General features: G+C 46.6%; 1 protein-coding gene across 1 annotated transcript; it reads right to left on the bottom strand.

The window, feature by feature from the left end:
• Window positions 1-5,151: 5,151 nt before the first annotated feature.
• Window positions 5,152-27,965, bottom strand: TMEM86B (transmembrane protein 86B). Its single transcript, XM_040432406.1, has 3 exons — window positions 27,855-27,965; window positions 9,204-9,462; window positions 5,152-5,913 (listed from the first exon to the last, which is right to left on the bottom strand). The coding sequence occupies exons 1-3, from the start codon at window positions 27,903-27,905 to the stop codon at window positions 5,486-5,488; spliced, it is 738 nt and encodes a 245-aa protein (XP_040288340.1). The 5' UTR covers window positions 27,906-27,965; the 3' UTR covers window positions 5,152-5,485.

Below are 27,965 nucleotides of genomic sequence, written 5' to 3'. Positions count from 1 at the left end.
GCAGTTTGGGGGAAATTACTGTGTGGGGGCAAATTACTATGGGGGAATTACTATGTGGGGGCAGTGTGGTGGAAATTACTATATGGGGGTGTTGCTATTGGGGAGGCATTGTAGGGGCAATTCTATTATTTTTGGGGACACTATACAGGGATTATTGCCTGGAGCACAATAGAGGGTGTTATTATTACTGGGGCACTCTAGGGGACATTATAGCTGCTGTGGACACTATAGGGACATTTGGGGTAATTTATCAAACTGGTGTAAAGTAGAACTGGCTTAGTTGCCCATAGCATCCAATCAGATTCCACCTTTCATATTTGACAGCTCTTTTGGAAATCCAGTTCTACTTTACACCAGTTTGATAAATGACTCCAATTATGTCTATTAGGGTCACTATTTTTTAAGCAGTATAGTACCTTGGACATTGGGGGGCACAACGGGCACAGTATTGGGAGTGGCAGCAGGATGACACTGTGGGGACACCAGGATGAGGAGGAATTGAGAAATGTAACGTGTCTGTGTTACAAACTGTAGAGACGAGATGCGGCTGAAAGAATTTGCCATGGTGGTCTGGGTCAAATGGAGGTGAAGAGGAAAGAGAAGGTCTACATGACAGGAGATGTCACTGGATGTAAGAGGTATGTGGTGCTGTATTCTCCTCCATGTCTTTTTTATTATAATTATATGTATTTTAAATTTGGCGACCAAATTTTTCAGTTTAGGACCCAATTTGGGGTATTTTTTTTTTGTCTGAAGATGTCATATGGCCTAAGAAGAGACTGTGGCGCTCATGAAGCACCGCAGCCTCTTCATACAAAAAAAAAAACTAAACTAAAATGCGGGGGGGGGGGCAAGTTGGTTAGACAGCCCCGGGCCTATCATGCACTTAATCCTCCCCTGAGCCCCACCTAACTTAACCCAGGTAAAGTGTCCCACCTGTCAGCCCCCTAGCTACACCACTGCTACAGAAGAACGGTATGGCCAGATTCAGTTTCCCACTGACAACAGTTGCTTATTTCAGTTTGAGAGTCCGTACCCACAGTCAGGTGCGGATTGGGAACCTAAAGTGGCCCTGGAAAAAAATACCTAAAAGTGACTCCATATTGTAGGAGGGTCTAAATTGACTGGAGGCGGGGCAACAAAAGTAGGGGGGTCAGCAATACCATATCGCTAAATATCAGAGTGCCGCAATATATTGCCCCAAAAGCTGTCCCTCTAAGTTGGCCATCAATAGTGGCCATTTTCTCTCTTCCTCATCCAGTTGTCTCTGATTAAGATATGGAGCAGGGGGCTTAGAGGTGAGATGCAGGACAAAGCAGAATTCAGGAGGTCATGTCGCTGGCCGGGTACATGAGTACCTGATTCTCACAGAGTTAATTACCACTGATGGCTTATTATGTACCCAGCCAGCGGCAAAGATGGGCGGCTTGGGTGGCCCCCTGGGCATCGGCTCCGGGAAATTTTCCTGTAAGGTCTATGGCCAAACCGCCCCTGCCCACAGTGGGCAGATGACCACTGCCCCATTTTTATTTAAAACTGTCACAGATGTTCCCGTGGCAGGTACCAGGAGATCGGATAGACTGGCAACTCGTGGGTTAAATTGACAAGTTCACTGTGGATCTTATTGTGTCTGTGTTTTGGTGAATGCCACACCCCTTGCTTCAGGTTTTGCTTGTTGGTAATTTACTTTTCCCATAAGTAGCTGCTTCTCACTCTTGGAGGTGCGGTTTATAGATTTTCTTCCTGCCTTCTAACTAGCTAGTCGGTTGTACTCTGTGGTGCTTCTGGAGTTGCCAGTTTTCAAGTCGTGTCTTTTTTTATCGTTTTGTGCTTGTTATATTCCATGTTGTTTGTATCTGGGCCTGAGACAGAGACTTCCATTCACCCATCTGGGGAGGAATGGGTTGTCTCTGGTCCTAACCTCATTCTAGGGCCTTATAGGGATATAAGGGCCTAGGTATCCAGCATATGAATATTCCTACCTTCAAGGTCTATTCATATTGATAGGTAGTTAGGGCCCGGATTAGGGTTGTTTAGGAGGTGACCTGTGCATTTTTCTCGAATAAACTATCCCCCGCTGAGAAAAATTATGATGTGGGTAACAGAGAGTTGCTGGCAATTAAATTGGCTTTTGAGGAATGGCGTCATTGGTTGGAAGGGGTGATTCATCCGATCACGGTATTCACTGATCACAAAAATCTGGCTTATCTGGAGTCAGTGAAACGACTGAAGGCAAGACAAGCCAGATGGGCCCTGTTTTTCAGATTCAATTTCACTGTCACCTATCGTCCTGGGATTAAGAATGTCAAGGCGGACGCCTTGTCACGTAGTTTCCTTGGAGGTGGTGATTTTGAAAACCCAAGTCCCATACTGTCTAAAGGGGAAGTGATATCCGCCCTCTACCCTGACCTTGAGGTGAAGGTGTTAGAGGCTCAGGGAGACGTACCGGACTCATGTCCCTCTGGGAAACTATTTGTACCACCGGAATTGCATCACAAGGTGTTGGAGGAACATCACTGTACGGTTCTTACAAGACATCCTGGGCGTAGGTCCACTGCCAACCTTATATTTCGTAGATTCTGGTGGCCGGGGTGGCGTAAGTGTGTGAAGGACTATGTGTCAGCCTGTACTACCTGTGCACGTGCCAAGGTGACACATACTCGATCTTCTGGATCTTTACTTCCGTTACCCATTTCGTCCAGACCATGGACCCATGTATCCATGGATTTTATCACTGATCTACCTAATTCTTCAGGAAAGACAGTTATTCTGGTGATAGTTAATCGCTTTAGTAAAATGGTACATTTTATTGCATTACCAGGCCTACCTAATGCTAAAACCCTTGCACAGGTATTTGTTGACAACATTGTGAAACTTCATAGCATTCCCTCTGACGTGGTCTCAGATCGTGGGACTCAGTTTGTTTCCAGATTCTGGAAGGCATTCTCTACTCGTCTGGGAATTCAACTGTCCTATTCTTCGGCTTTTCCTCCTCAGTTGAACGGACAGACAGAGCGCACTAATCAGAGTCTGGAGACTTATTGTCACGGCCTTTGCTGTGTGCGCCGTGACACTTGTGCCATGCTTGCGGTTGCCGATAGCAACGTGTTGCTGTTATGGCATGTGGTGGCAGTGTCTTGGCTTTGGCTGTGTGCGCCGTGACATGGTTGCCACGCATGCTGTTGCCGGTGGCAACGTGGTGGCTGGTGTGTGCACTTCCCCTTAAGTTGTAGCCTTCCTATGTCTGGTGGTGTAAGGGTTAACCCCCTGATTGGGTGTGGTCACTAGGTGCTTCTTATACCTGTGGCCTTTGGCCAGGAGTCAGTTGTACTCCAGCCTTGATGTGTGCTGGAGTTATGCTCCTTGTCTGGATGTTCCATCTTCCTGTGTGAGGGCCACCTAGTGGGACATCGATGTCTCCAGCGATGTCTTCCTTATGTCTCCTCCATTTTCCCTACCTTACCTGTGGTTATGTTTGGTGTGGGTATATGTTCTGGGGTGGTTGTTCGTCTAGTTGTTGTTCTGTGTCTGGTCAGTGTTTGGTGTATTATTCTGTCTGGCATGGATGCTAGATGTTCCCCTGTTTGTCTGTCATGGCCTCCGGAAGGGGGTCTCATGGTTTCCCGGAGGGGTGAACCAAATGCCAAGTCTGTGAGCTGTTGCTGGAGTGCTGGTTCCTGTGTGTCAGTACATACTGCATCTGTTTGATGTTTGGATTGAAGTATGTTTTTATGGGTTCCAGTTTACCTTGGTGTGGTCTTCTGTTGTGCCGTCCAGCAGCTGCCAGGGGTAAGTTACCATGCCTGCCTGGGTTCTAGGTTCAGTGGTTATCCCCGCCACTGGAAACTTACCTTCTGTTCCACTTGGCATTTCTCTGCAACTAGGCCGGTTGAGACTCCTGTTCATACGAGTCGTGGAAGAACAGGTCGTCTCTCCCCTGCTCATATGTGAGGGATTATCAGGATGACTCAGGGTCCTAGGTATCCTGGGTATGAGCCGTCCTACCATCCAAGTCTGCTCAAACGGTGAGGAGTTAGGGCTCATTCAGACGGCCGTATGCTGTCCGCAAAAATACTGAATGCTATCCGTTTTTTTTGCGGATCCGCAAAAAAACGGATCTGCAAAAAAACGGATAGCATTCAGTATTTTTGCGGACCCATAGACTTCAATGGGGCCATGTCCTGATTTTCACGGACAAGTATAGGACATGTTTCATTTTTTTTGCGGATCCGCAAAAAAACGGATAGCATTCAGTATTTTTGCAGACAGCATACGGCCGTCTGAATGAGCCCTAAGGGCGAGGATTAGGGACTCTTTAGGAGGTGACCTGATTCCGGTATCCTGGCCTAGCTGCTTCCCCATTATACCTGACATTGTACGGTGGGGGGTTTTCCCCCACTCCCCACCGTGACACTTACTTGAGATGTTTTGTATCTGAGAACCAGGAGGAGTGGTCTTTGTTTTTGTCTTTGGCAGAGTTTGCCATAAACAATCGTAGTCAGGAGTCCACTGGTGAGTCACCGTTTTTTGGGGCCTATGGATTTCACCCGCAGTTTGGCACATTTTCTGGTTCTAATACTTCTGGTATCCCTGAGGAAGAACGTTTTTCGTCATCATTGTCATCGATATGGCGAAAAATTCTAAATAACTTAAAAAATATGGCCAACAAATATAAATGTGTGGCTGTCCACAAGAAACATTAAGTTGAAGGTACCTTCCTGGAAGTTGGGTCCAAGGTTTATCAGCCCATATAAGATCACAGCCATTATTAATGCTGTAGCTTTTCGTCTTGAGCTTCCTCAGGCCCTGAAAATTCATAAGGTGTTCCATAGGTCTTTGTTGAAAAAATATGTGGAACCTTTACAGCCATCTTTCTTGCCACCCTCTCCGGTCATAGCGGACAGTAATTTGGAATTCGAGATCGCAAAAATAGTTGACTCTCGAGTTCTCCGTGGATCCATTCATTATCTTGTCCACTGGAAAGGTTATGGACCGGAGGAGAGGAAAATTTGGCTTGTACAATTAGCACTGCGATACAGTGATGATTAATTTCAATTACTTCAACTACTGTGATGGTTGCTACATATCATACCCATGCAATTAACAATGTGACTGAATATGTGATTCTTTGGTGATCATTTTATTGGCTGTTACATGGATATTGTACAATAATTTTTTTTGTAATTTACAGAAAATTGTTAATAAAAACTATCCGATAAAAAAAAAATGTGGTCTCCCAGATGGAAACTGAACAGATGCCATTACAGTCAATGGGATCTGTTAGGCTCAGTTCCTGTCAGTTATGTTCCGTTATTTTCATTGTTCTGCTCTTATAACTGAGTAAACGCGAAAATAACTATCGTTGATGTGAAAGAGGTCTTACACGGCTTGGAATATGGCTTTGTAGATTTTATTTTAGTGGAGTGATGACAAAGCCAGCTTAATTGACATTACATGATATAAAGAAAAACATTTGTACTAGATATTACTTTGACTTCCACATAAAATCCTCTCTGGTCCAGCCAGTGATGGAGAGGGCTATCAGCAGCTGTGCGCCATAATACGTTGACATGATAATCTCCCGGGATTTGGAAATAGGGAAGCAAAATTTATCAACGGCCAGTACACAGTCCGAAACCATAAAAAAGATGGATCCCACAGCTGCAGAGATCCATGCCCAGGAGAATTTGTGAGATGTCAAGCTGACCCTGGAAAGTGCCCTCCATGTCATGGTGCCAATGAGCATAGTGTATCCTGCCACCATGTATACAAAAGGTCCAGTTAGGTATGAAAAAGTCATAGAGTAAAAGCCAACACAAAACAGGGCGATAACAAGGAAGATTCGGAGATTCAGAGGGTGAAAGCCAAATGCAGTTGTGTACATGAGATGTGCCAATCCAAACATGACCATACCTAAAAGAGACGAAAATATGTTTTCATGTAAATAATCTTTTCAGATGCTTATTTGGGCTAAACATGGCAATGGTCAGTGTGCAGAAGGTCAGATAAAAAAAACTATAGAAAATTTTCTCAAAATAACTCACGAGGGGCATTTATTGAGGCTGGCATACTCCAGTCTTAACCAGAAGACACGCCAGATTTATTAAATGGGTATTCTTGTCTACAGCATTTTTCAGTTAACTACTGAAATGTTCTCAGCTATTTTCGGCAGTGCAATACAGTTTGAATGCAGCGGCATGATGGATGCTTGGCCATCGCTTCACTGAAAGTTCTTCTAGCAGTCATAAGGCTGGGGGAACATGGGATAGGAGTTACAGTAATTGTGGGGGTTCCAGCAGTCAGACCCCTCTTATCTAGGTTTTATCTAGTGTATAGGTAAAAAAATACTATTTTTGTATTGTCTGGTATTGCAGCTCAACTCCACTTAAGTGGATGAGTAAACCCATTTTCAACGACATTTAGGGCAGTTTCACATATACTGTAATTTTTTTCCTATGTTCTTTTTTTTAACTTATGCAGCTTACTTTAAAACCAACAAGGACATATAAAACGCACTACAAACAATGCTTTGTGTGGTGTTTTCCTTTTCTTTTGGTGCATTTTTGGGGTCAGTAGCATTTTTTCTAAACATGGTATGTTCTAAGTGTGCTGTTTTTCCAGGTTTTTTTCTATAGTCTTCTCTATACTTAAAAAAACACATGAAAATAAATCATGTAAAAAATGTCAAATACAGCATCAAAAATGCTTTTAAAGGGTGGTGTCACACAATTTTTCTAAAGCAGTTTTTGATGCAGTTTTTTGAGCCAAAGCCCATAGAAGGTTTGAAGGAAATGAGAAATATAAAGAAAGGACTTACATTTCTTTTTCCTGATGGATCCACTTCTGGCTTTGACTCAAAAATTGCCCCATTAACCTTTGTGTGACATCGCCCTGAGGCTAACTGAACACATTTCGTAATTTCCACAGTTTTTCTGTGCAGATTCCCGTGTGGAAAAACCACAGCATTAGGCCTCATGCACACGACCGTTGTGTGCATCCGTGTCCATTGTTCCGTTTTCCGTGATTTTCTGCGGACCCATTTACTTTCAATGGGTCCATTGAAAACTCGGAAAATGCACCATTTTTCATCCGCATCCGTGATCTGTGTTTTTTTGACGGACAACGGTTCACGGACCCATTCAAGTCAATGGGTCCGTGAAAAAACACGGATGCACACAAGATTGTCATCCGCGTCCGTCATCCGTGTCCGTAGGCTACTTTCGCACAGGCGGATCCGCTGATCCATCTGCATAAAAGCTTTTTAGATCTGAGTTTTCACGAACAGTATATTGTAACACAGAGGCGTTCCCATAGTGATGGGGACGCTTTAAGTTAGAATATACTAAGAACTGTGTACATGACTGCCCCCTGCTGCCTGGCAGCACCCGATCTCTTACAGGGGGCTGTGATCCGCACAATTAACCCCTCAGGTGCCGCACCTAAGGGATAAATTGTGCGTATCATAGCCCCCTGTAAGAGATCAGGTGCTGCCAGGCAGAAGGAGGCAGACCCCCCACCCTCCCCAGTTTTAAATTCATTGGTGGCCAGTGCGGCCCCCCCTCCCTCCCTCCCCTGTATTTAACTCATTGGTGGCCAGTGCAGCCCCCCTCCCCTGTATTTAATTCATTGGTGGCCAGTGCGGCCTCCCCTCCCCCCCCATCATTAGTGGCAGCGGAGAGTTCCGATCGGAGTCCCAGTTTAATCGCTGGGACTCCGATCGGTAACCATGGCAACCAGGACGCTACTGCAGTCCTGGCTGTCATGGTTACTTAGCAATTTTAGAAGCATTATACTTACCTGCGATGTCTGTGACCGGCCGGGCGCTCCTCCTACTGGTAAGTGACAGGTCTGTGCTATAAGCAATGCGCCGCACAGACCTTTCACTTACCAGTAGGAGGAGCGCCCGGCCGGTCACAGACATCGCAGGTAAGTATAATTCTTCTAAAATTGCTAAGCAACCATGACAGCCTGGACTGCAGTAGCATCCTGGTTTCCATGGTTACCGATCGGAGCCCCAGCGATTAAACTGGGACTCCGATCGGAACTCTCCGCTGCCACCAATGATGGGGGGGTGGGGGGGGAGGCCGCACTGGCCACCAATGAGTTAAATACAGGGGAGGGAGGGAGGGGGGGCCGCACTGGCCACCAATGAGTTAAATACAGGGGAGGGAGGGGGGGCCGCACTGGCCACCAATGAGTTAAATACAGGGGAGGGAGGGGGGGGCCGCACTGGCCACCAATGTTTTTAAAACTGGCGAGGGAGGGGGGTCACCTGAGGGGTTAATTGTGCGGATCACAGCCCCCTGTAAGAGATCGGGTGCTGCTAGGCAGCAGGGGGCAGTCATGTACACAGTTCGTAGTATATTCTAACTAGAAGCGTCCCCATCACCATGGGAACGCCTCTGTGTTAGAATATACTGTCGGATATGAGTTTTCACGAAGTGAAAACTCATCTCTGAAAAAGCTTTTATGCAGACGGATCTTCGGATCCGTCTGTATGAAAGTAACCTACGGCCACGGATCACGGACGCGGATGCCAATCTTGTGTGCATCCGTGTTCTTTCACGGACCCATTGACTTGAATGGGTCCGTGAACCGTTGTCCGTCAAAAAAATAGGACAGGTCATATTTTTTTGACGGACAGGAAACACTGATCAAGGATGCGGCTGCAAAACGGTGCATTTTCCGATTCTTCCACGGACCCATTGAAAGTCAATGGGTCCGCGAAAAAAAATGGAAAACGGCACAACGGCCACGGATGCACACAACGGTCGTGTGCATGAGGCCTTAAGTTGATCAAAACTGATGATTTCAACCAAAATGAACGTTCTTTGGTTGAAATTTAACAATGAACAATCATTTTAGCAGACTGCTGATAGACCATTATCATCTGAAGTCAGCCATGTTTAAAATTTTGGTTCAATAGTTGGACAAAAGATCTTTCATTCAAAGAAAGATCGTTCATGAACAAAAGAATGTTTCCAAAAGGATCTTCAATCCATTACTGTGTTTCACTGAATGTGTATGGGCAATTTGAACAACTGTATGTAACAGCCAGTATGGACTAAATTGTGTATGGCAGAGTCTGTGAAAGGAACGTTCACCAGATGATTGTTTAACTGCTGTTCAACCATCAACCAAGTTCTATCTAATGTGTATAGCCAGCTTTAGTTTAGTATGGTCATTCCTTGTAGAGATCTTACCTAGTTGAAAGTAATCTGGCCAAACCAGGCTAATGTCTCCAGCTGCTGAGAACACTAGTCCCAAAAAGATTTTCTTAGCATAAGGGCTGAACTTGCCCACACCAGTGGAATAGATGAGGACAAAGAACTCCAGGCTCACAATAGGCAGACATTTAATCAGAGCATTGTACCAGCCAGGCTCAGAGAGTGGAATCCACAGCACAAAATAATTACACACTGTAATAAGGAAGGGGAGCAGTTTTGGCACAGTGTTCCTTACCTAGGAAGAAAACAAAGAGTTATGTAATGTTATTGACACTTCTTGTTATTATGTTATTACAGGCTTTATTTGTTCATTTCTGTATATGTTTCCAAAAACAAAACCTCACATCTTATGTAACATGCAAATGGAAAAAACTCGATGGGGGCAATGACAAATAACAAGATACCATTAGAAATATATTTCTAACATGTTCCTGAACTATAAAGATTTTTGTTTTTGCTTATTCTTAAGTCATTTGGGTCCTTTTGTGTATTTTTAGGTCTATATCTGTATGAAAGATTAAAGTGGAACCCAAGATATTTTCTTTGGGAGAGGAATTTATTTTTCTGCATCTCTTCTAGCTTGTACAGTGGCACACGGGAAAATGTATCTTGTATGTCTCAAAAAGTCACAAAATCTTTTGAATTTTGTGAGGCTTGGCATCGTGCTCTTTACTTTCCAAAAATGTGGATGGGGCTGGGTGTGAAATGGGCATCACAGACCAGAAAACTGGTGTAAATTATACCTGAAATCTATGCCAGCTCCTGGCTGACATAGATTTAAAAGCTACAGTATCTCACAAAAGTGAGTACACCCCTCAAATTTTTGTAAATATTTTATCTTTTCATGGGCCAACACTGAACATCTGACACTTTAATACAATGTAAATTAGTCACAGCTTGTATAACAGTGCAAATTTGGTGTGCCCTCAAAATAACTCAACACAGCCATTAATGTCTAAATTGCTGGCAACAAAAGTGAGTACACTCTTAAGTGAAAATGTCCTAATTTTGCACAATTGGCCATTTTCCCTCCCCGGTGTCATGTTAGTGTTACAAGGTCTCAGGTCTGAATGGGGAGCAGGTGTGTTAAATTTGGTTTTATAACTCTCACACTCTCTCATAGTGGTCACGGGAAGTTCAACATGGCACCTCATGGCAAAGAACTTGCTGAGGATCTGAAAAAAAAGAATTGTTGCTCTACATAAAGATGATCTAGGCCAGTGGTGGGCAAACTTTTTTGTCAACTGAGCCAAATATCGCCAAAACCACGATTGAAATTTCTTTCGAGAGCCACATTTTTTAAACCTAAAATATTGCGTCAACAGTACCAGTGAGGACTATTAGGGCTCATGCACACGACCGTGTGCCCGCCGTTGCCATATTGCAGGCCGCATACAGCGGGTCAGAAATGCACGGGCACTGGCCGTGTGCAGCCCATTCACTTCAATGGGTCCAGGATCCGGGATATGAGTGCTACAGAGTGATTCCGTGGTGCTTCTGGCTGTGCCTCCGCACCGCAAAAAGGTAGCGCATGCACTACTTTTTTGCGGTGCGGAGGCACAGCCAGAAGCACACTGTAGCACTCATATCCCGGATCCTGGACCCATTGAAGTGAATGGGTCCATGATGCGGGCTGCACACGGCCGTATGCAGCCCGCATCATGGACCCATTCACTTCAGTATGCGCTACTTTTTTGCGGTGCGGGCAGTCGGATGCGGATCGCGAACCCCATTCAAGTGAACGGGTCCGCGATCCTCATGCAGCTGCCCCATGGTCTGTGTCCGTGCATTGCGGACCGCTATTTGCGGTCCGCAGCACAGGCACGGCGCCCTTACATTCGTGGGCATGAGCCCAGAGTGTGTTTTTGAATACTTTTATATGTACTTTCTTTTATTTGGATCTTGATTATTATATCATTTTATCTTTATCATTTTTTACTTTTATTAAACTTGTCTGCAGATGTAGATGTAATGTGGATGACGGACTTATGGGGGATATCTGTGGATGAAGCACTTATGGGGGATATCTGTGGATGACACATATATAGCATAAGATGCTATATATGTGCCCTCCACAGATATCCCCCCATAAGTGCCCTCCACAGATATCCCCCCATAAGTGCCCTCCACAGATATCCCCCCATAAGTGCCCTCCACAGATATCCCCCCATAAGTGCCCTCCACAGATATCCCCCCATAAGTGCCCTCCACAGATATCCCCCCATAAGTGCCCTCCACAGATATTCCCCCATAAGTGCCCTCCACAGATATTCCCCCATAAGTGCCCTCCACAGATATTCCCCCATAAGTGCCCTCCACAGATATTCCCCCATAAGTGCCCTCCAGTAAGTAAAGTAATGTATTAGTGGGGGGAAGGGAGGAGGCAGGGGCACTTGCTGCGGGGCTGGTGCAGTGCCCGGCGCTGTGCACACACCAGGGGCAGCTCCTACCTTTCTGCTGCAGGACATTTCGCTCCTCCTGAGCGGCGGCCTCTTCACCACTCCTCACATGGCTGGTGTTCTGCCGAAAGTCCGCCGCTGCCTGCCCTTCTGCTGCTGTGCGCAGCGTGACATCTCACCCTCCGTCATGCGCCTCCTGCCCCGCCTGCCTGCTTCATTCATAAAGTGGAAGGAGCAGACAGACGGGGCAGGAGGCACATGACGGACATTTTGCAAGCAGCTTGAGCGGCGCGATATGGCTGCGCGGCCGCCAGCCCGAACCAAAGAGCCACATTCAAGGATCAAAAGAGCCGCTTGTGGCTCGCGAGCCGCACTTTGCCGACCACTGATCTAGGCTATGAGAAGATTGCTAACACCCTGAAACTAAGGGCCAAGACCATACAGCGGTTTAACAAGACAGGTTGCACTCAGAACAGGCCTCGCCATGGTCGACAAAAGGAGTTGAGTGCACGTGCTCAGCATCATATCCAGAGGTTGTCGTTTCAAAATAGACATATGAGTGCTGCCAGCATTTCTGCAGAGATTAAAGAGGTGGGGGAGTTAGCCTGTCATTACCCAGACCACACTCCACACACTGCATCAAATCGGTCTGCATCAGTGGCGTCTCTAGTTTTCAAATTTTGGGGGGGCACACTCGGGGCCAGGACAAAAGTAGGGGGGGCAGCTATAACAACGATACGTTTACACAAGTACGCTTAGAAATGCTGCGATACTTTACCCAATACCTAAAACCGCAACAGGGAAGAAAAGTCCTGCTGTCTGTGGTTTAAAAAAACAAACAATCACTCAGATTTCAACATGTCCTAGTTGCCTGTGGATGACACTTTTATAGGGAGGGGAATCTGTGGATGACACTGCTATGGGGGGGGGGGGGATCTCTGGATGACACATACTGTATATAGCATCTTATGCTATATGTGTCATCCACAGATCCATCCCATGACAGTGTCATCGCCATTTCCCCCTCCATAACAGTGTCATCCACAGATCCCCCTCCCTATAACAGTGTCATCCACAGATCCCCCTGCAGCGTACTCAAGTTGTGTGTAATAGTGTTCCTGGGTGTAGTAGTGCAATAGACACTAACCTGGTACGGCTGACTCTCTGCATAGGCAGGTGATGGTAGAAATTGTTCGTGACGCCAGTGCCAAGTAAACGGTGGCACGCCGTTTGCGGATAGCAGGAATAAGTGAGGGACCACGTGATGTTAAACAGAACTCCAACTTTAGTAGGTTTCATAGAGACATTTACGGAATCGCAGTTCCTTAGCATACAGTCGATTTTGCAATACGGTTGATGCAGGCAATACAGCTTGAGCAAGGTGATTACAGAGTGTTAAACACAGGACTTGCAGTACAGGAGCTTGCACTCTATTTCTGTCTGATCCTGGAATATAGCAAATCTTCTCCAAGGCCCATTAACCCAGTTCTGGCTTTTTATCCTTGGCTGTAGCTTTATAAAGTACCTCCTCTGTTCTTTTGAGTACCTCTTGCTTTCCTGATCTTTGCCTCTGTCTCTCTCAGCTTCTGGAAACTTCTGCACTGTGGTCTAGACTGCTTCTGCATATAGACATATTCAGGAGGGGAACCTTCTCTTGAGATCTGGAACCCGGTTACAGGGACTGCAATACCCTCTCCTGGTCCGCAGGCTTCAGGCCTGGACTTGTCTCTGACATAGTCTAAGCTCCAGCTTCAGACTACAGGCTGCAGCTGTAGGCAGGCACTTTGGGCTAGACTACACACTGACTTTCCCTTCCTTGACTGGGCCTTATATAAACTAGGGCTCCCTAGCTCCCTCTAATGACTAAGAGCTGGAATGACACCCCTAGCAGGCCTGTACATGCAAGTTTCACAGTAACAGGGAAATACATGCATTACATTACATGACATTTTATAAAACTGACATATACCAACTTCCCCATAATTAAGGAGGGACGACAGCACACCAAGTGACCTTTGGTAGTGACGGGCATTACAGTCCCCGTACACTACACCCCTCCCTATAACAGTGTCATCCACAGATCCCCCTCCCTATAACAGTGTCATCCACAGATCCCCCTCCCTGCCACTCACAGGAGTGTACATTTGACATTTCTAAACTGTAATCCATATCCTGCAGTAACTTTAACTTTAAATCAGGATTAAGCGGCCGTTCATCTCTACTAGTACCTTAACCTTACACCACTCAGCTAGCTTCGGTAACAGGGCAAGGCTACAGCCTACAGGCACTGCCTGTTAGTTGTTACCGAGCGAGTGCTGATTTCTGCAGGTCAGAGGATACGGATTACAGTTTAGAAGAAATGTACACTCCTGTGAGCGGTCCAGAACAGTGGCGGATCCAGAGCCTGGTCTCGGGAGGGGCACTTCCAGATTATTTTCTGTCCGCCGCCACAGAACAAGGGTGCTTATAGAACAGACTACACAGTGTAGAGGTATACTGTATATTGTGTGGTACAGTGTAGAGGTATACTGTACATTGTGTGGCACAGTGTAGGTATACTGTACATTGTGTGGCACAGTGTAGAGGTATACTGTACATTGTGTTGGCACAGTGTAGAGGTATACTGTACATTGTGTTGGCACAGTGTAGAGGTATACTTTACATTGTGTTGGCACAGTGTAGAGGTATACTGTACATTGTGTGGCACAGTGTAGAGATATACTGTACATTGTGTGGCACAGTGTAGAGGTATACTGTATATTGTGTGGCACAGTGTAGGCTATATGTGTATAACATAAACATATTTCACAGGAAAATAATTACTTGGCTTGGCCCTTGGGGATCTCGGACACCACGTCCACACTTTGGCCGGGGGCTCGGTGGAGCTGATGTTGTGCTTTATCCTAATGAGAAAGATTTCATAATAAGGATTTGGAGAAAGGGCAGAGGAATAGCAGAGCAGGGAGGATGGTGCTGCTACTAGGGGGTTATACCATGGGTGAGTAATAAAGCCCACCATAATGCCCCCCAGTAGAAATAATTCTCCTTATAATGTGACAATGCAAAAAATACCCCCTTGTAATGCCCCCAGTTGAGCTAATGTCCCCATAATGTGCCAGTATATAATACCCTTATATAGTGCCCCCAGTAAATGCCCCCATAGAGCTCCTCTCCCCCCTTCCTCCTAGTGCCCCCATAATGTACCAGTATAAAATGCCCCATATATCGTGCCCCAGTAGATGCCCTCAGTGTCCCCCATAATTTGCAAGTATAAAATACCCCTTCTTAGTGCCCCCCGTAGATGACTCCATAGTATTCCTCTCCCCCCTTCCCCATAGTACCCACCATAATATGTCCCAGTATAAAATGCTACTGTACAGAGCCCCCCATATAAAATACCCCTTCTTTGTGGCCTCAGTAGATGCCCCTATAGTGCCCCCAATCATGTGCCAGTAATAAGTGCCCTCAATAACACGTGCCAGTAATAAGTGCCCCCCATAACGTGCCAGTAACAAGAGCCCCCCAATGTGCCAGTAACAAGAGCCCAGCCCCCATCACGTGCCAGTAATAAGCCCCCCATCACGTGCCAGTAATAAGCCCCCCCATCACGTGCCAGTAATAAGCCCCCCCATCATGTGCCAGTAATAAGCCCCCCATCATGTGCCAGTAATAAGCCCCCCCATCATGTGCCAGTAATAAGCCCCCCATCATGTGCCAGTAATAAGCCCCTCATCATGTGCCAGTAATAAGCCCCCCATCATGTGCCAGTAATAAGCCCCCCCATCATGTGCCAGTAATAAGCCCCCCCATGTGCTAGTAATAAGCCCCCCAATGTGCTAGTAATAAGCCCCCCATCATGTGCTAGTAATAAGCCCCCCATCATGTGCCAGTAATAAGCCCCCCATCATGTGCCAGTAATAAGCCCCCCATCATGTGCCAGTAATAAGCCCCCCATCATGTGCCAGTAATAAGCCCCCCATCATGTGCCAGTAATAAGCCCCCCCAATGTGCCTGTAAAACTATTGTAAAAAAAACACAAAAAAAACACTTATACTTACCTCCATGTCAGCGATGTGATGCAGGCCTCTTCCGGCCTGTGTCCCGCGCTGTATGGCTCAGGCGGCGCGATTACGTCATCGCGCCGCCTGCACCTGCCTCTGATAGGCTGCCGGCCTAGTGCCTGCAGCCTATCAGAGGAAGGGGAAGGGACACGCCTCCCCCTCCCCTGCCCCGCCGCAGCACAGGCAGATGACGATGGAGATGAGCGCAATGGAAGTGCTCATCTCCCTGTGCCCGACTGCGGCGGCTCACTTGGGGGGGGCACAGCGTTATGTAGGGGGGCCGTGGCCACCTCTGGCGACGCCACTGGTCTGCATGGCTGTCGTCCCAGAAGGAAACCTCTTCTAAAGATGATGCACAAGAAAGCCTGCAGTTTGCTGAAGACAAGCAGACTAAGGACATGGATTACTGGAACCATGTCCTGTGGTCTGATGAGACCAAGATAAACTTATTTGGTTCAGATGGTGTCAAGTGTGTGTGGCACCAACCAGGTGAGGAGTACAAAGACAAGTGTGTCTTGGCTACAGTCAAGCATTGTGGTGGCAGAGTCATGGTTTGGGGCTGTATGAGTGCTGCCGGCTGTGGTGAGCTACAGTTCATTGAGGGAACCATTAATGCCAACATGTACTGTGAAATACTGAAGCAGAGCATGATCCCTTCCCTTAGGAATCTGGGCCGCAGGACAGTATTCCAACATGGTAACGACCCCAAACACACCTCCATGATGACCACTGCCTTGCTAAAGAAACGGAGGGTAAAAGAGGTGCTGGACTGTCCAAGCATGTCTCCAGACCTAAACCTTATTGAGCATCTGTGGGAAATCCTCACACAGAAGGTGGAGGAGGGCAAGGTCTCTAACATCCACCAGCTCTGTGATATCATCATGGAGGAGGATTCCAGTGGCAACCTGTGAAGCTCTAGTGAACTCCATGCCCAAGAGAGTTAAGGCAGTGCTAGAAAATAATGGCCACACAAAATATCAACACTTTGGGCACAGTTTGGCCATTTCCACTGAAGGGTGTACTCCCTTTTGTTGCTAACGACTTAGACATTTATGGTTGTGTGTTGAGTTATTTTGAGGGCACACCAAATTTACACTGTTATACAAGCTGCACAGTTACTGCTTTACATTGTACCAAAGTATCAGATCTTCATATTTTCAATTGTCCTTTATTAAAAATATTGAGCCATTCTGTCACAAAGTGTTAACTGTTTTTCTAACCGTGTGGGTACTTTTACTTTCTGCTGCTCATCTAATTACCCTCATCTCTAAACTACTAAGAGGTCATAAACACTTATTTAAGCAACATGCTTATCAGTAAGAAAAAGACTGAGCTTTAATGAGTATTTTTACTGTCCGAAAGCAGAAATAAGAAGTCAGTCTGCTCCTCAGATGACAGAAAAGACAAAAAATCCACAGGCAGCTAGTGCAGCATGTCAGCTCTGTACACAAAAAAGGCTTTTAAGGGAGTTCACCTTCAAAATTGGTTTTAAAGTAAGCATACTGCCATGTAGGGCAGGTGCCCTGAAACAGAAATGACCTTACTCATGAAAATCTGGTCCTCTAATTCTGAGAAATGCTTCTGTTCATTTTTATGCAAACAAGATTTTCGGTGTGCTGTAGGTGGAGACGTTGTACATTGCTACAGAAGTAACACCACTCAATGCCCCTCCTCCTCATTTGATTGACCGTCCCTGAGATTTCAGAGTCAGCTAGTGCTAGTGGTGTATTTATGTCATTTATGCAATGAGCTTGGCTCTGGTATAGTATGTATGTAATACATTTGGTTTTAGTGCTGTATATAGCTACTGTATATAGTTCTAGTGATGTATGTATTTACTGAGTTTGGTTCTGGTTTTGCATTGATATGATGAGCTTGGCTCTGGTGATGTATTCATGCCATGTGTTTGGTTTTAGTGCTGTATATAGCTACCATATTTAGTTTTAGCGATTGTATGTATTTTTTACTGAGCTTGGCTCTGGTGATGTATTTATGCATGTAGTCAGTTCAGGTGCTATATTTATGAAATGTGTTTTGTTCTGATATTGTATAGTATCAGTCAGGCAATTTTACATCTTGTGTTACTATTTCCTCTTACATTGCAAGCTATTGTGATCAGGACCCTTATTCCTCTTCTTTGAATTGTTAATTAGTTCTTAGACCTATTTCACATGAGTGATACAGAACGTGTCAGGGTCATGGTTTTTCATGTAGTACTGTAGAATTGGTTTTGTCTGCAATTGCGTCCAGTGTTAGTTTTTCCATTAGGATTGCATCCCTTTTACATCCGTTTTTGTTTTTATACAGACGTAAAAAAAAACTAAAGAATAACACTCAACATCTCCTGGCAACCCACCAGTGATCAATGCATTACATCTGGATGCCTTCTTTTTTTTTTTTTTTACACAGCCCCATTAATTTCTATGGAGCCAGGGCCACATAGAAAAACGGACAATCTAAAACAGGGATCAGCAACCTCCGACACTCCAGCTGTTCTGACACTACAACTCCCAGAACCGTCCTGTCACTTCTGTGGAAGTTGCTAGAACAGCTAAGCAAGTATGCATGCTGGGAGTTGTAGTTTCCCAGCATCTGGAAAGCCAAAGGTTGCTGATTAGGGATGAGCGAACCTGAACTGTATAGTTCGGGTTCGTACCGAATTTTGGGGTGTCCGTGACACGGACCCGAACCCGGACATTTTTGTAAAAGTCTGGGTTCGGGTTCGGTGTTCGGCGCTTTCTTGGCGCTTTTTGAAAGGCTGCAAAGCAGCCAATCAACAAGCGTCATACTACTTGCCCCAAGAGGCCATCACAGCCATGCCTACTATTGGCATGGCTGTGATTGGCCAGTGCAGCATGTGACCCAGCCTCTATTTAAGCTGGAGTCACGTAGCGCCGCACGTCACTCTGCTCTGATCAGTGTAGGGAGAGGTTGCAGCTGCTGTTAGGGCGAGATTAGGCAGATTAACTCCTCCGAAAGACTTCATTCAGTGATCGATCTACAGCTGTGGATCATTGAACTGCTGCTATTCAATTGCTCAGTGTTTTTAGGGTGCCCAGAGCGTTGTTCAGTCACTTTTTTCTGGGGTGATCGGCGGCCATTTTGTGGCTTGCTTGTGCGCCAGCACAAGCTGCCACCAAGTACATTTAACCATCAATAGTGTGGTTATTTTTTGCTATATCCTACATCAGGGTCAAGCTTTCATCAAGTGCATTTAACTATCAATAGTGTGGTTATTTTTTGGCCATATACTACATCAGGGGCAAGCTGACCTTGTCACCCAAGTGCATTTAACCATCAATAGTGTGGTTATTTTTTGGCCATATACTACATCAGGAGCAAGTTGAGCCTGTCACCCAGCGCCTAAAAAATAGGCCTCACATTTATATTAATCCAAATCTGTCATTACTGTTTTAGCTGGTCAAGTTATTTTTAGTGACCGTCAAAGCACAGTTTTTGTTCTGGGTTGAAAAACAATTCCCAAATTTGCAATTCTCAAAATTAGTGGTTTCTGCTGTATCAGGCCTACTTTAAATCTATCCCTAAAAGGGTATATTAGATTCAAGGTGCTGATAGGGTAATTCTCAAGAACTTCACACACACGCTACAGTGCAGATCCAAGTCTAATTCTGTCCGTAAACGTATACCTGTCACCCAGCGCCTAAATAATAGGCCTCAAATTTATATTCAGCTAAATCTGTCATTACTGGTGTGCGTTTATTAGTGTAATACGGTACCTAAATAGATAGCCAGATAGACTTAGTGTTAGGTGTCTGTAAAAAAAAAAAAGGCCTGAATTTTAATTCAATACATTGGCCCGAATAATATTTTTCTTATTGTGGTGAACGGTAACAATGAGGAAAACATCTAGTAAGGGACGCGGACATGGTCGTGGTGGTGTTAGTGGACCCTCTGGTGCTGGGAGAGGACGTGGCCGTTCTGCCACAGCCACACGTCCTAGTGTACCAACTACCTCAGGTCCCAGTAGCCGCCAGAATTTACAGGGATATTTGGTGGGGCCCAATGCCGTTCTAAGGATGGTAAGGCCTGAGCAGGTACAGGCATTAGTCAATTGGGTGGCCGACAGTGCATCCAGCACGTTCACATTATCTCCCACCCAGTCTTCTGCAGAAAGCGCACAGATGGCGCATGAAAACCAAGCCCATCAGTCTGTCACATCACCCCCATGCATATCAGGAAACTGTCTGAGCCTCAAGTTATGCAGCAGTCTCTTATGCTGTTTGAAGACTCTGCTGGCAAGGTTTCCCAAGGGCATCCACCTAGCCCTTCCCCAGGGGTGGAAGAGATAGAATGCACTAACGCACAACCACTTATGTTTCCTGATGATGAGGACATGGGAATACCACCTCAGCACTTCTCTGATGATGACGAAACACAGGTGCCAACTGCTGAGTCTTTCTGCAGTGTGCAGACTGAACAGGAGGTCAGGGATCAAGACTGGGTGGAAGACGATTCAGGGGACGATGAGGTCCTAGACCCCACATGGAATGAAGGTCGTGCCACTGACTTTCAGAGTTCGGAGGAAGAGGCAGTGGTGAAACCGAGCCAACAGCATAGCAAAAGACAAAGAGGGAGCAGTGGGCAAAAGCAGAACACCCGCCACCAAGAGACTCCGCCTGCTACTGACCGCCGCCATCTGGGACCGAGCACCCCAAAGGCAGCTTCAAGGAGTTCCCTGGCATGGCACTTCTTCAAACAATGTGCTGACGACAAGACCCGAGTGGTTTGCACGCTGTGCCATCAGAGCCTGAAACGAGGCATTAACGTTCTGAACCTTAGCACAACCTGCATGACCAGGCACCTGCATGCAAAGCATGAACTGCAGTGGAGTAAACACCTTAAAAACAAGGAAGTCACTCCGGCTCCCCCTGCTACCTCTTCTGCTGCTGCCGCCTCGGCCTCTTCTGCTGCTGCCGCCGCCTCAGCCTCTTCCTCCGCCTCTGGAGGAACGTTGGCACCTGCCGCCCAGCAAACATGGGATGTACCACCAACACCACCACCTGCGTCACCAAGCATCTCAACCATGTCACACGGCAGCGTTCAACTCTCCATCTCCCAAACATTTGAGAGAAAGCGTAAATTCCCACCTAGCCACCCTCGATCCCTGGCCCTGAATGCCAGCATTTCTAAACTACTGGCCTATGAAATGCTGTCATTTAGGCTGGTGGACACAGACAGCTTCAAACAGCTCATGTCGCTTGCTGTCCCACAGTATGTTGTTCCCAGCCGGCACTACTTCTCCAAGAGAGCCGTGCCTTCCCTGCACAACCAAGTATCCGATAAAATCAAGTGTGCACTGCGCAACGCCATCTGTGGCAAGGTCCACCTAACCACACATACGTGGACCAGTAAGCACGGCCAGGGACGCTATATCTCCCTAATTGCACACTGGGTAAATGTAGTGGCGGCTGGGCCCCAGGCGGAGAGCTGTTTGGCGCACGTCCTTCCGCCGCCAAGGATCGCAGGGCAACATTCTTTGCCTCCTGTCTCCTCCTCCTCCTACTCAGCTTCCTCCTCCTCTTCTTCCACCTGCTCATCCAGTCAGCCACAGACCTTCACCACCAACTTCAGCACAGCCCGGGGTAAACGTCAGCAGGCCGTTCTGAAACTCATATGTTTGGGGGACAGGCCCCACACCGCGCAGGAGTTGTGGCGGGGTATAGAACAACAGACCGACGAGTGGTTGCTGCCGGTGAGCCTCAAGCCTGGCCTGGTGGTGTGCGATAATGGGCGAAATCTCGTTGCAGCTCTGGGACTAGCCGGTTTGACGCACATCCCTTGCCTGGCGCATGTGCTGAATTTGGTGGTGCAGAAGTTCATTCACAACTACCCCGACATGTCAGAGCTGCTCCATAAAGTGCGGGCCGTCTGTTCGCGCTTCCGGCGTTCACATCCTGCCGCTGCTCGCCTGTCTGCGCTACAGCGTAACTTCGGGCTTCCCGCTCACCGCCTCATATGCGACGTGCCCACCAGGTGGAACTCCACCTTGCACATGCTGGACAGACTGTGCGAGCAGCAGCAGGCCATAGTGGAGTTTCAGCTGCAGCACGCACGGGTCAGTCGCACTGCGGAACAGCACCACTTCACCACCAATGACTGGGCCTCCATGCGAGACCTGTGTGCCCTGTTGCGCTGTTTCGAGTACTCCACCAACATGGCCAGTGGCGATGACGCCATTATCAGCGTTACAATACCACTTCTATGTCTCCTTGAGAAAACACTTAGGGCGAAGATGGAAGAGGAGGTGGCCCAGGAGGAGGAAGAGGGGTCATTTTTAGCACTTTCAGGCCAGTCTCTTCGAAGTCACTCAGAGGGAGGTTTTTTGCAACAGCAGAGGCCAGCGTTTTGTCTGAACGTGTATTCAGCACGGCAGGGGGCGTCATTACAGACAAACGCAGCCGCCTGTCTACAGCCAATGTGGACAAGCTGACGTTCATAAAAATGAACCAGGCATGGATCCCACAGGACCTGTCCATCCCTTGTGCAGATTAGACATTAACTACCTCCCTATAACAATATATTATTGTACTCCAGGGCACTTCCTCATTCAATACTATTTTTATTTTCATTTTACCATTATATTGCGGGGCAACCCAAAGTTGAATGAACCTCTCCTCTGTCTGGGTGCCGGGGCCTAAAAATATCTGACAGTGGCCTGTTCCAGTGGTGGGTGACATGAAGCCTGATTCTCTGCTATGACATGAAGACTGATTCTCTGCTGACATGAAGCCTGAATCTCTGTTATGGGACCTCTCTCCTCTGCCTGGGCCTAAATATGTGACAGTGGCCTGTTCCAGTGGTGGGTGACGTGAAGCCTGATTCTCTGCTATGACATGAAGACTGATTCTCTGCTGACATGAAGCCTGAATCTCTGTTATGGGACCTCTCTCCTCTGCCTGGGTGTTGGGGCCTAAAAATATCTGACAATGGCCTGTTCCAGTGGTGGGTGACGTGAAGCCTGATTCTCTGCTATGACATGAAGACTGATTCTCTGCTGACATGAAGCCAGATTCTCTGTTACGGGACCTCTCTCCTCTGCCTGGGTGCCTGGGCCTAAATTTCTGACAATGGACTGTTCCAGTGTTGGGTGACGTAAAGCCTGATTCTCTGCTATGACATGCAGACTGATTCTCTGCTGACATGAAGCCAGATTCTCTGTTACGGGACCTCTCTCCTCTGCCTGGGTGCCTGGGCCTAAATATCTGACAATGGACTGTTCCAGTGTTGGGTGACGTAAAGCATGATTCTCTGCTATGACATGAAGCCTGATTCTCTGCTGACATGAAGCCAAATTCTCTGTTACGGGACCTCTCTCCTCTGCCTGGGTCTAAATATCTGACAATGGACTGTTCCAGTGTTGGGTGACGTAAAGCATGATTCTCTGCTATGACATGCAGACTGATTCTCTGCTGACATAAGGCCAAATTCTCTGTTACGGGACCTCTCTCCTCTGCCTGGGTCTAAATATCTGACAATGGACTGTTCCAGTGTTGGGTGACGTAAAGCATGATTCTCTGCTAGGACATGCAGACTGATTCTCTGCTGACATGAAGCCAGATTCTCTGTTACGGGACCTCTCTCCTCTGCCTGGGTGCCTGGGCCTAAATATCTGACAATGGACTGTTCCAGTGTTGGGTGACGTAAAGCATGATTCTCTGCTATGACATGCAGACTGATTCTCTGCTGACATAAGGCCAGATTCTCTGTTACGGGACCTCTCTCCTCTGCCTGGGTCCCGGGGCCTAAATATATGACAATGGACTGTTACAGTGGTGGGTGACGTGAAGCCAGATTCTCTGCTATGGCATGAAGAGACTGATTCTCTGCTGACGTGAAGCCAGATTCTCTGCTATGGGACCTCTGTCCAATTGATATTGGTTAATTTTTATTTATTTTATTTTTATTTTAATTCATTTGCCTATCCACATTTGTTTGCAGGGGATTTACCTACATGTTGCTGCCTTTTGCAGCCCTCTAGCTCTTTCCTGGGCTGTTTTACAGCCTTTTTAGTGCCGAAAAGTTCGGGTCCCCATTGACTTCAATGGGGTTCGGGACGAAGTTCGGGTCGGGTTCGGAACCCGAACATTTCCGGGAAGTTCGGCCGAACTTCTCGAACCCGAACATCCAGGTGTTCGCTCAACTCTATTGCTGATCCCTTATCTAGAATATACTGCGATTTTTTGTGAACGCTGAGATGATGAGTAAAAACAATGCTCCTGTGCACATACCCATTGAAATGCATGAGTCAGGATTCAGTCCAGATGCTGTCTGTTTGCAAAACGGAACAAATCTGGATAAAAAACATATTATGTAATATCTGATTTTGTTTGTACGTGTAAGGCCTCATTCACACAGCAGTGAATCATGGATGTGTGCTGTTCATCTTCTCCAGGGACAGCATACAGATCCATTAATTGTAATATGTTAGTTCTCACATCCTTGCAGGGGCGGACACAGGCAGCAAAGGGCCCCTGTGCAAAGGATGTACCTGCCCCCCCCCAAACCACACATGCAAATATAAACATATATGTGCAAATAAAAAACATCTTGTGAATATTTACAATATGTATATACAGTACAGACCAAAAGTTTGGACACACCTTCTCATTCAAAGAGTTTTCTTTATTTTCATGACTATGAAGGCATCAAAACTATGAATTAACACATGTGGAATTATATACGTAACAAACAAGTGTGAAACAACTGAAAATATGTCATATTCTAGGTTCTTCAAAGTAGCCACCTTTTTGCTTTGATTACTGCTTTGTACACTCTTGGCATTATCTTGATGAGCTTCAAGAGGTAGTCACCTGAAATGGTCTTCCAACAGTCTTGAAGGAGTTCCCAGAGATGCTTAGCACTTGTTGGCCCTTTTGCCTTCACTCTGCGGTCCAGCTCACCCCAAACCATCTCGATTGGGTTCAGGTCCGGTGACTGTGGAGGCCAGGTCATCTGGCGCAGCACCCCATCACTCTCCTTCATGGTCAAATAGCCCTTACTTTCAAAGTTTTCCCAATTTTTCGGCTGACTGACTGACCTTTATTTCTTAAAGTAATGATGGCCACTCGTTTTTCTTTACTTAGCTGCTTTTTTTCTTGCCATTATACAAATTCTAACAGTCTATTCAGTAGGACTATCAGCTGTGTATCCACCTGACTTCTCCTCAACGCAACTGATGGTCCCAACCCCATTTATAAGGCAAGAAATCCCACTTATTAAACCTGACAGGGCACACCTGTGAAGTGAAAACCATTTCAGGGGACTACCTCTTGAAGCTCATCAAGAGAATGCCAAGAGTGTGCAAAGCAGTAATCAAAGCAAAAGGTGGCTACTTTGAAGAACCTAGAATATGACATATTTTCAGTTGTTTCACACTTGTTTGTTATGAATATAATTCCACATGTGTTAATTCATAGTTTTGATGCCTTCAGTGTGAATCTACAATTTTCATAGTCATGAAAATAAAGAAAACTCTTTGAATGAGAAGGTGTGTCCAAACTTTTGGTCTGTACTGTATATTCTTTTCATACTAGGTCGCACCTCTAAGGGTACTTTCACACTTGCGGCAGGACGGATCCGACAGGCTGTTCACCATGTCGGATCCGTCCTGCGGCTATTTCGCCGTGCCGCCGGACTGCCCCCATTGACTATAATGGGACGGGGGCGGAGCTCCGGCGCAGCACGGCGGTGCACGGCGAAAGCCGCCGGACTAAAAAGCCTGACATGCAGTAATTTTAGTCCGGCGGCCTTTCGCCGTGCTGCGCCGGAGCTCCGCCCCCGTCCCCATTATAGTCAATGGGGACGGAGCGGCGGTCCGGCGGCATGGCGAAATAGCCGCAGGACGGATCCGACATGGTGAACAGCCTGTCGGATCCGTCCTGCCGCAAGTGTGAAAGTACTTAATATTTTGGTGTGTGCGTTTTTTTTTTTTTTTACTTTTTATTTAATAACTATTTCCTCCCTTAGGGGCTAGAACTTGGGATCTTTAAATTGCTTGTCCTATTCACCCTAATAGATCTCTATTAGGGTGAATAGGACTTCACACTCTCCCTGCTGCCCTGTGCATAGTACACACAGCAGCAGGGAGATTACCATGGCAGCTGGGGCTTCAGTAGCGTCCTGGCTGCCATGGTAACTGATCGGAGCCCCTATTAGAAGCTGCCACTGCCACCAATGAGGAGGAGGGGAGGGGACTCTGTGGCCACTGCTACCAATGATTTTAATACTGTGGGGTGGGGTGGGATAATTTTAATGAGGGGGAGGGGGAAGGTGCACTGTGCCACCAATGATAATTAATGTTTAATACAAATATAGCCGGCGGCAGAAACACATTGCCGGCACCCGACCTGACAGGGAGCTGCGATCAGCAGCAGTTAACCCCTCAGGTGCAGCACCTAAGGGGATATTGCCGCGGATCGCAGCGCCCTGTAAGAGGTCGAGTGGCGGCAATGTGTTTCTGCCGCCTGTATTTGTAATGTATTAAATGTTAGTTATCATTGGTGGCACAGTGCACCCTCCCCTCCTCTTCGTTCCCATTGGTGGCAGAGGCAGCAGTGGCACAGGGGGGAGGAAGAGACTGCTTCCTTCTTCCCTGTTCTGCTGAGGGAACATGGCCGCGCTGAGAGCAGCGCGATCCATGTTCTCTTTGATACTGGGCTGTGCTGTGGCACAGCCTAGTATTGATAAAAGGCAAATCCCGGTATCATATTGATACCGGGACAAAAGTATCGATTGGGTATCAAAAATTCGATACCCGAAACAACCCTAGTAGTAATGCCCTCCACTACTGCCTACAGTACTTATAATGTTCCCTGCAGTGCCCCCTGTAATTATAATATCCCCTGCCGTACCCCCCGCAGTCTTCTAAAATATCCAGTCCCATGTAAATAACACCAGTCATCTCCCTCCAATCTTCTATAACATACAGTCCCATGTAAAAAACATATCTTTCTTATAGTCTTCCATAACATGCAGTCCTATGTAACTGACACCCCTCCCCCCCTTTAGCTCCTCTAACAGTCCCAGTTAAACAACATTTCCCTCCCACTAAGCAGGGAGGAAGTATAGTGGAGAGAACCACATCTCCCAGCATTTCTCTGACACTTACATTAATTCCATGACATCACAAGTCTCCACTGCTCAGCGCTGCCTCTTTTTGCACTGGTCACATGACGGTGACCTCATCACAGGTCCTACCTCCACTTCCACTGCTGAAAAGATCACATGACTATGTCGTCATCGAAGGTCCTTCAGCTATGGAGTGTAGACACAAACGGGCAGCAGATTAGCAGTAAGTGCTAATCAGGCCCCCCCAAAACTCCGCCCCCTCCCGACCTCCAGACCAAGGTGCCCAGGTTACCCTGTTGGCAGAGGTAGGGAATGAAAAATATGATAAGAAAAAAATAAATGCCTCTGCTGGCACTGGGATGGGCCCCCTCCCTTGCTGGGCTCCTGTGCAGCTGAACCAGCTGCACATGCGGTATGTCCGCCCCTGCATCCTTGTTTTTCCACTAACCATGGGTCACTGAAAAAACAGCGGAGACGTACTTTGGTTTTCACTGACCATTGGTAGGGGATGCTCTGGAAATCCCCTTTTCAGCCTAGCAGGGCTCGGTGGAAAAATGTTTTAAAAATGCAGATTTAAAAGGCTAATGGAGTAGCTGTGGATTACACAGAAGAAGAAGAGAGATGGCCCCACAGCAAAGCTGACCGGTATGCCCTCATTATGCATACAGGTCAGACGGTTCTGTTGTTTGGTTCCCCCTTACACCCTTAACATGATCTTTAGGCTAATTCCTCTACCTTCCTGTTCACCAACAAGGCACATCTTCCAGAGAGTAGCAAATGAGATCTGGACCTATTTTATTATTAAAATTGACACAATTATACAACGCTGACATATTCCGTAGAGCTTTACAGACATTATCATTGCTTGCTGTGGAGCTCACAATCTAAGTAGATGCTACCTTGTGGAGCAGTGTAAGACCTAGATAAATGAATATCTGTTAGAGTTGTATGAAAACTTGTCACGTGTCCACCATCCGTAAGCTTATATTTCAATACATTTGTAAAGACGACCTGATCATTTCTGTTACAATGGAAAATGCCACCCTTTAATCCCCAGTTGAAAATGTGAGTAAACTTACGGTAGCCAGAGGCTTTCTCCTGTATCTTGAATCTGACTCTAGAATATCCATGGTTTCTTTTATAAGGTAAAACACAAAACAGAGGCTGATAGATGCTTCCCTTTTGGTGGA

The sequence above is a fragment of the Bufo bufo genome, chromosome 1, assembly GCF_905171765.1.
Source record: "Bufo bufo chromosome 1, aBufBuf1.1, whole genome shotgun sequence".
Taxonomy (NCBI): Eukaryota; Metazoa; Chordata; class Amphibia; order Anura; family Bufonidae; genus Bufo; species Bufo bufo.
The sequence above is the reverse complement of the archived record's forward strand: the minus strand, read 5'-3'. Positions and strand labels throughout refer to the sequence as shown.